Source organism: Chionomys nivalis, chromosome 15 (genome assembly GCF_950005125.1).
Source record: "Chionomys nivalis chromosome 15, mChiNiv1.1, whole genome shotgun sequence".
Lineage (NCBI taxonomy): Eukaryota > Metazoa > Chordata > Mammalia > Rodentia > Cricetidae > Chionomys > Chionomys nivalis.
In genome coordinates, this window is record NC_080100.1 from 69,695,496 (window position 1) to 69,704,519 (window position 9,024).

At 46.1% G+C, this 9,024-nt stretch overlaps 1 protein-coding gene across 1 annotated transcript; it reads left to right on the plus strand.

Moving 5' to 3' along the window:
* Positions 1 to 2,366: 2,366 nt before the first annotated feature.
* Positions 2,367 to 3,032, plus strand: LOC130887668 (transcription initiation factor TFIID subunit 10-like). The gene has a single exon (XM_057790210.1). The coding sequence runs from the start codon at positions 2,367 to 2,369 to the stop codon at positions 3,030 to 3,032; it is 666 nt and encodes a 221-aa protein (XP_057646193.1).
* The last annotated feature ends 5,992 nt before the right edge of the window (positions 3,033 to 9,024 follow it).

The window sequence follows — 9,024 nt, forward strand, 5'->3', positions numbered from 1 at the left end:
GGCACAAGCAACTCCACCATGCTACTGGTGCAATGTGCAAGGATCAGAGACACGAGCGGCTCCGCCATGTTGGACTGGGCGGGGCAAGCAGGCAGTACCTGTTTTTGACCTAGGAATGTCACAGCTTAGATTCTTAAGCGCTTAGCGATTTAAAAGCACAAAACAAAATGCTCCTGGATACTAAAAAAATTACAGATTCACAATAAAACAGATTCAGACATAAAAGACCACATTGTTGGATGAATGTACGTAGGCTTGAGAGAGAGAAAAATATATATATATATAAAGAATAAAGTTAATGTCTTAAAAAAAAGGGTAAAGTCTTTAAAGAGACAGAGTACAGATAGTTATAGATTAAAAGAAATAAAGAAAAATAAGCCACGTAAAAATGGAAAATTCACAGAGAGTCTGGATTCTTTGTATTATTGTGTTTTCTTTAAAATTTTTGACTGTAAAGGAGCTAAGTACAGAGAGACATTTCATTATATGGGCTGCCAAGCTAAACCAGAATGGATATAAGGGTATTATGATTTCAGAATATGGGTCTAAGGATATGATGCTTTGGAGAGGGTCTTCTTTTGTTTTCACAGAGGATGCGACCCTGTGGATTGCGTCTATCCCAATATGGTATGATAGACCACGCCCTCCTGAAAGGTTGCTGTGAACACCTTCAGAAAATTACTTCACTCAACTGCCGACTGAGATGACCCTGGCATACAGGTTACACCATGAAAGATCTGAATACAGCGCCCCCATTCAGCAGGAAGCAGTTTGGAGAGAAAAAAACTGCGCCCATATTCCCAAATATTGTTTATGAATATTCTTTTACATTTAAAGGGGGATATGATATAGATATGAATAATTTGCATTGGTGTGGATTTTAAGGTCAATTTTGTTATGTGTATATGCATATTTCTAATCTTGATTAAGGTATTGTGATTGTATAGTTCATTTAAAAATGTAATGTATATAGGTTGTTAATGGACAATCATCAATAATAGTCAAGCTTGTAGTCATGTTAATTAGATTTTCTAGATATATAGAGATATATTTCAGTTAGATAGGCATTCTTCATGTCTTTCAAAGACTACAGAATATGGCATTTTAAATGTTTTAATAATTTAGGGCTTTTCATGACAATGAGACACGTCTGCTTCTGGCAGCACCAGCTACTTCAAGAGGAAGATGGGCATCGAAGAGGCTCCTTATGGAGTTTGATAGACATTTGGACAAGAAACAGCTCTTGCATGGACTGATGCATAAACTGGACACAAAGAACCCGCAGAAAGAGGACTGCTAAACTTGCCTAAAGGTGAGATGATCTTTCGGGGTTCCTGATTCATGAAAGAGTCTGCGAGACATTCTGCAGGACACAGCAGAAAGTGACTGAACTGTCTTTGGAATTTCCTGCTTCATGAAAATGTCTGCTGGATACTATGGGCCTGTAGGCCGAAGATGGATGCCCCAACGGTACAAAAGAACTTTGGGTGACTGTCCAGGCAGCAAGATGTCTCTGTCATTTCTAGAGTTTGAAGTTTCTTATTTCTTGTTTACTTAGGTAATATTGTATCCTTCTGGAGTCTTTGATGGAGTTGAAGAATGGTTAGTTATAGTTATAGTTTTCCTTAGTTATGATAAAAGATAAAATAGATATAAATATTGTAACTGTAATTCTTGCTTAATAACTGTTCTATGTAATTTTACTATGTTAAAGTTAAAGCCTTTCTTTTTTGTTTAAACAAAAAAAGGGGAAATGATGGAGGAATTACTTTCAACTAATAAAGAAAACTGCCTTAGCCCATTTATAGGCCAGCCCTTAGGTGGGTGGAGTAAACAGAGAGAATGTGGGGAGAAAGAAGCCGAGTAAGGAGTCGCCATGATTCTCCCACTCCAGACAGACGCAGGTTAAGATCCTCCCTGGTAAGCCAGCTCGTGGTACTACACAGAATATTAGAAATGGGTTAATCTAGATATGAGAGCTAGCCAGTAAGAGGCTGTAGCTAATGGGCCAGGCAGTGATTAAAAGAATACAGTTTCCGTGTAATTATTTTGGTGCATAAGCTAGCCATGCGGGCGGCTGGGTGCCGGGGACGCAGCCCCGCCGCTCTTATTACAACACTAGGGCTCTTTGTGTGTTCTTTCAATCTCCAGGCCTTTGCCCGACTTGCATAAGGTACAGTGACCCACGAACTGTACCGAAGGTGTAACACAAAATCGGGTGTTACACCCCCAACTACTCTCTTTCTTTCTTTCTTTCTTTCTTTCTTTCTTTCTTTCTTTCTTTCTTTCTTTCTTTCTTTCTTTCTTTCTTTCTTTTATACTTTTAAAAACTTTACCTGGGGGTCGCGGCCTCTCCCACCAGCCCCATGAGCTGCAGGGGCTCCTGTCCGGACCCCCAGGTGGCGCTGCTGGCCTGTGCCGCCTGGGTCGCGCATCCGGGTCTGGCGCCTCAGGTGTCCGCTCCTGCCATGCTGCCAACCAGCACAGCCGCGGAGAGCAAGGCCAGCCCCGCGGGGACGGCAGGGGGACCCTGGGCTGGAGTCGCCACTCTGGCCTCGGGCCCCATAGCGGCGCGAGCCAGGGAGCCTGAGGAGCTGCGCCAGCAATCCTTGGTGGTAGTGGGCGGCGCGGCTCCCCCTGAAGGGGCAATGTCTAAGGGGGTTTACACCCTGCCAAGTGCGCCCAACAGAGAAGTGAAGCCCATAGTGTCCAGCACGCCACCGGTGGACTTCTTGATGCAGCTGGAGGATTACACCCCTACGATCCCAGATGCAGTGACTGGTTATTACCTGAACGGTGCTGGCTTTGAAGCTTCAGACCCACGCATAATCCGGCTCATCTCACTAGCTGCCCAGAAATTCATCTCAGATATTGCTAATGATGCCCTACAGCACTGCAAAATGAAGGGCACAACCTCTGGCAGCTCCCGGAGCAAGAGCAAGGACCGCAAGTACACCCTAACGATGGAGGACTTGACCCCAGCCCTCAGTGACCATGGCATCAATGTGAAGAAGCCGCACTACTTCACCTGAACCACCTAACCCAGGTGTATTTGTCTTTCCCTCTGTCCCCACAACAGCCTCTTTTCATAATAAACTTTATTGTGGAAAAACAGCAACAACAACAACTAACTTTACCTGGGGCAGGTGGCAAGGTGAGGCGAGAGTTGCACAGGGCCCCACGTGGCCGCGTAAGCATGTGGGACGTTGACGAGTTCGAGCTGAAGCTCAACAAGAATAAATAAAAATGGGACAAGGAGAACCTGCATTGGAAGAGTAGCCGCAGCCACTCTAGAAGCTGGGACCGGAAGCACAGGAGCCGGAGCCGAGTAACCGGGACCAGTGCAGGGTCTCACGAGACAGACTAAGGCGAAGCAAACCTTTGACCAGAGGTGCTAAAGAGGAGCACTGTGGATTGATTCATTCCACTCGCCATGAGAAGAAGAAGGTGCATAAATACTGGAATGTGCCACCACCTGGCTTTGAGCACATCACCCCAGATTCCAGCCACTGCCTTTCTCCCCACGATGACTCCTGATGGTCTGGCTCTGACCCCAACGCCCGTGCCTGTTGTTGGGAGCCAGATGACCAGACAGGCCAGATGCCTCTACGTGGGCAACATTCCATGTGGCATCACTGAGGAAGCTATGAGAGAAGTCCTCAGCAAGACAAGCTTCTTATGTAACTTCTAAATCCTTATAAATACATGCTGTGCCATCAGCCTGGCGTGCTCAGTAACTTAATTGTAACTTAGTTGCTGCAGCATCCTCAGGCGCCTGTGTAATCAATAAAGACACCTCTTGCTGATTGCATCTGTTGGCCTGAATTATTGAGACTGGCGGATTTCTCCCACCACCCTTGAAAACGAGGATTGTTCATCTTCTAGGTTCCACCAAGATTTGCACCCCCCTCAATAATTCAGATAACCATCAGGAGGTAAGCTGGCAGGCCGTTGTGTGTTTCTTTGTATGGTTGTGTGTTTCCGTCTGCCTGTCTGTCCGTTTGAAGTCATTTGTATGTACAAACGCTCTGTAGGCTAAGCGAAGGAGGGAGCTAAAGGGTTCTGTACTCCTCACTAGCCACCTGCCAGACATGCCAGTGTTTCCGTGCGCCAGATTTTTCAGGGTCCAATTTGTATCTGAGGGTGATCAGGCCACCCTGTTGAAGGATCAGAGACACTTCGCCTCTGCGCCTCCATCTGTACTCTGCTTTATGCCAGTCTATTGCTGTGCAGCTTCTGGCCTGCTGTCTGTGCTGTCTTTGTTCGCTTTGTTTTATGTATCATGTTTTTAGTTTTATGTTATGTCTTTTTGCACTCGAGTTTAAATCTGATACCCTGGGGCAATATGTAAACACCTCTCTGACTCTAACTCCTAACTTTAAAGAAAATCTGCAGACCCAGCTGTGGAAACCTGAAAGAAATGCTGGCAGTCTGCCCCTTCCCATGCCTCTCTAGGCTGTGCCTTCCTGGGGCTGCGCCACTGAACCGACTTGCAGTTGCTATTACTGTAGAGTGCAGGACTCTGGGGCAGGGAGCAGAGCCAGCTGGAGCAATCTTCACAACCGGGCTGGGCCTGGCAGGGCACCCTGGTCACTGTAGGATTGGGGAGGCAGCCGTGGTCCTGCTGAGGGGACTCTCCCAGCAAAAGTCACCATGGGTGAAAAAGCAAGCATCATGTCTCTAGAGTGCCTTGGCCTCTGAAACTGAAAACAGGGTGGCTTCAAGGGCATCAAGAAGAGATGCCCTGCCTGCTCACAGAAGGGAGTAATGGCGAGGCACTCATAAGACACAGCGAAGAAGTGAAGACATTGGAGCCCTTGAGCTCAGCTAGGGAGAGCAGAGATGATGGGGTCCCTTTGGAGGGCATTGTTTGAGAGCACTGACTCAGATAACAGAGCACAAGGACTGGAGGGATGGCTCAGAGGTTAAGAGTGATTGCTGTTCTTCCAAGGATGCAGGCTTGGTTCCCAGCACCCACATGGGAGCTTCTTGGGTACCTGCACCCATGTGCATATACCCACACATAGACACATAAATTAAAATAAACAATCAGGGACTGGAGCTATTCCTCCATGATTTAGAGCACTGGCTGCTCTCCCAGAGAATTCAGGTTCAATTCCCAGAACCCACATGACAGTTCACAAGCATCTGCAACTTTAGTTACAGGGAAGCTGATTCTTTCTTCTGGCCTTTGATGGCACCAGGAACTCATATGATGCACAGATGTACATGCATGCAAAACACCCGTGCATATTTAATAACAAAACAACAACAACAAAATATAGCACTTGGGAGGCAGAGGCAGGTGGATCTCTGTGAATTCAATTTTGGTCTAAATAACAAATTCCAGGCCAGAGCTACATAGTGAGTGAGATCCTGTCTCAAAGAAAGGAAGAAAGGAGATAGAAGGAGAGGAAAAAAGGGAGAGAAAGAGAGAGAGAGGAAGGAAGGAAGGAAGGAAGGAAGGAAGGAAGGAAGGAAGGAAGGAAGGAAAAAAGAAAGAAAGGAAGAAAGGGGGAGGAACAGAGAAAGGGAGGGAAGGAGGGAAGAAGGAAGGAAGGAAGGAAGGAAGGAAGGAAGGAAGGAAGGAAGGAAGGAAGGACAGAAGTTCTCAACAAGGGAGACTGTTTTAACTAGCCTAAGGATTCTTGGCCATGTCTAGAGACTCTGTTGCCTTCCACAACTGGAGGGTGTTTGCTATTGGCATCTAGCAGACAGCGCCCACAGATGAGCTAAGTACTTTACAATGCTTGGGACAGCATTGCCTCTATATGGACCAAAGGTCACTCATCCTGAGATGTCAGCAGCTCTGCAGAGGCTGGACAATCTGGGTCAGATCTCAGGCCATCTACACAGGGAAGTGAGTGACTTGGGTGCCTTCCACTCTGAGCTTTCCTGGGAGGCCTCTGTCATGGCTGCACTAGGATTGAGGGGGCTCAGCCTCTGCTGGAGGTCTGCAAGCATCTCAGAAGGTCCTGGCACCCAAGAGAATTGGACATCACCACGGACAGCCCAGCCCAGTGAAGGTGCAGCTTTACCTCTTCATTTCCCTGCAAGTGCCGTCCAGGATCATCGTCCACCTAAGAGTCATGTCTCACCATTCTGACTGTAAAGGTTGGTTAGAACCCCCATTTGGGTTGCCAGTGTCTGAGCTTGTTTCTTAGTGCTGACAGCAGCGAGTCATAAACCCTGCTTTGCCCCCCACTGCCATTGCTATGGCTAACATCTCTAAAGAAGACAGCTGCCCCAAGTCTTGTCACATGGTGTTGTGGGTCTTTTTGCTGCAAGTACAGCAATCATTGTCAACTTCGTCAGAGTAGCTGGGATTACTAGCAATGGACTCTCAAGATGAAAGCCACTGGATTCTCACCTAGGTCCCAGCCACTTGATCTTGCACTTCCTAGCCACCTGAGAGACTTGGTGACTCTAGACGGTGGTGACACACACTTTCAATCCCAGTACTCGGGAACCAGAGGCAGGTGGATCTCTGACTTAAAGGCTAGTACAGTCTACAGAGTGAGTTCCAGGACAGCCAAGGCTGGGATTTTTGTTTTATATTCCAGACAGGATCTTACATAACCCAGGTTAGTCTTTGTCTTGGTTTGGGTTTCTACTGCTGTGAAGAGACACCGTGATCATGGCAACGCTTATAAAGGAAAACATTTAATTGGTGTGGCTTACAGTTTCAGAGATTTAGTCCATTATCATCATGGTGAGAAGCATGGTGTGGTGCAGGCAAACCTGGTGCTGGACAAGAAGCAGAAGAGTTCTACATCTTGATCCACTGGTAATGGCAAGTAACTGTCATATTGGGTGTGGCTTGAGCATATGGGAGGCCTCAAAGCCCACCTCTGCAGTGACACACCTACTCCAACAAGGCCACACCTCCTAATAGTACCCTCCCTATGGGCCAAGCATTTAAAGACATGAGTTATGGGGGCCATACCTATTCAAGCCACCACAACCATGAACTGACTTTGTAGCAAGGATGACTTTGAACTTCTATCCTCCTTTCTCTATCTCCAATGTCCTAGGATTACAGGGTTTCACCAGCATCCCTGTGTGGTTATAGGGATCAAACCCAGGCATTCATTCTCTACCAAGTGTCCAGTATCGCTAATCCTGACCTAGTGTTTCATCTGATCTACTCTGATCTTCCCTGCATATTTCAGGGATCTCATTAAGTTATTAGGATTTAAATATAATAGCTTTAAAACCCACCAAAAGTGTGTGTGTGGGGGGGCTCCTTTGGGAAAACAATACCCACACTTCTGTTTCACTTTTTCCCTGAGTTGCTTTCTATTAATCCCTGTTCTTCAATCTGCTAAAAATGTCCTTTAATAAACTTCAACTCTGCCTCATACTGATTTTTATGAAACTCTTTTCCGTGCCGAAGGCTTTTCCTGTGTGGAGGTCTCTAGACTCTCTGGACCAGAGGATTAAGGGAACTAACTCCTCAAGTACCTGCAGACAAGGAACAGTGAGTGTCTGCACCCCTTTACACTGATTACTTCATCTAGCCTGAGGCTGCAGAGTCTCTGCTGCTATTGTAACTACTCTCCTGAGAACTCTCTCTAGAATTACTGCAATAGCCATTAGGCTATGTTTCTACTTATCTTTTAGGGCCCAAAAGGTTTTCAGAAAGCATGAATTGAATCTGCCCTCCTCTCTTCCAATGGCCCATGGTTCCCACCTCATCTTTAAGTCAGGAAAGGCCTTAGCAGTTAAGGTCAGGATTTCAGGATGCATAGCTCAGTAATGGGCCTCTCACTGACAAAATTTGGGGACCTGGGTTTCACTCCCAACTCTGAACCAGGCAAACGAAAGCCAAAACATAAACAAACACCACAAAAAAAAAAAAAAAAAAAAAAACAAACCCAAAGGGTTCTGCGATTACCCTCAGGGGCCATGGATAATGTGATCTCTCTTCCTGATTGGTTTCTTCCTGATTTCATTTCTAATTCGTCTAAAAAATGTTTTATGGCTTTGTAAGGACATTCATAATTTCTTTTCCTTTAAAAAGGTATGATGAGCCGGGTGGAGGTGGCACACGCCTTTTTTGAACAACCCTCGTTTTCAAGGGTGGTGGGAGAAACCCGGCAGTCTCAATAATTCAGGCCAACAGATGCAATCAGCAAGAGGTGTCTTTATTGATTACACAGGCGCCTGAGGATGCTGCAGCAACTAAGTTACAATTAAGTTACTGAGCATGCCAGGCTGATGGCACAGCATGTATTTATAAGGATTTAGAAGTTACATAAGAAGCTTATCTAGCAACAGCATTTTCTTGGTTCTCAAATTGGCGGGCTTAGCTCACCCTGGGGATGGCCCCCATGTCTATTCTCAAATTTCACCGAAAAACCATGAAGCCAGATAAAACACCCTGTAGCAGGTTGACAATTTAGATAGGATGTCTTGGGTGGGGGGTGGAATAGTCCCCAAATCCCACAAAGCTAGATAGAGCACTCGGCAGCAAGTATGACAATTTAGATAGACTGCCTTGGGGGGGGGGTGGAGCATTCCCTCTTCTTAGCCTAGTCAGTGAGTCTGCAACCCATAGATATCCAGTTTTAGCATCGGCTGCTGAGCTGAGGGGCCCAACTGAATTTCAGCAAAGTTTAACATAGTACATGGGTATGGGGGTTTTTCAAGTATCGGGGTCTTTCACTTTAATCCCAGAACTCGGAGGCAGAGCCCAGCCTGATCTCCAAGAGTTCGTTTTTAGGATAGGCTCCAAAGCTACAGAGAAACCCTGTCTCAAAAAAGGAAAACAAAACAGTATTATGATTATTTTAGGTATATTTATGTTCTGTTTTGTTTTTGTTTGTGTGTGAGGATGTCTATAAACTACAGGATTGCCCATGGAGGCCAGAAAAAGGCATCAGGTCCCCTGGGACTGGAATTTTACAGACAGTTGTGAGCCACCATGTGGGTGCTGGGAACGAAATCCCAGATTCTCTGGAAGAGCAGTTAGTGCTCCTAACTACTACTGAGCCTTCTCTCCAGCCCCTACTTATTTATTTT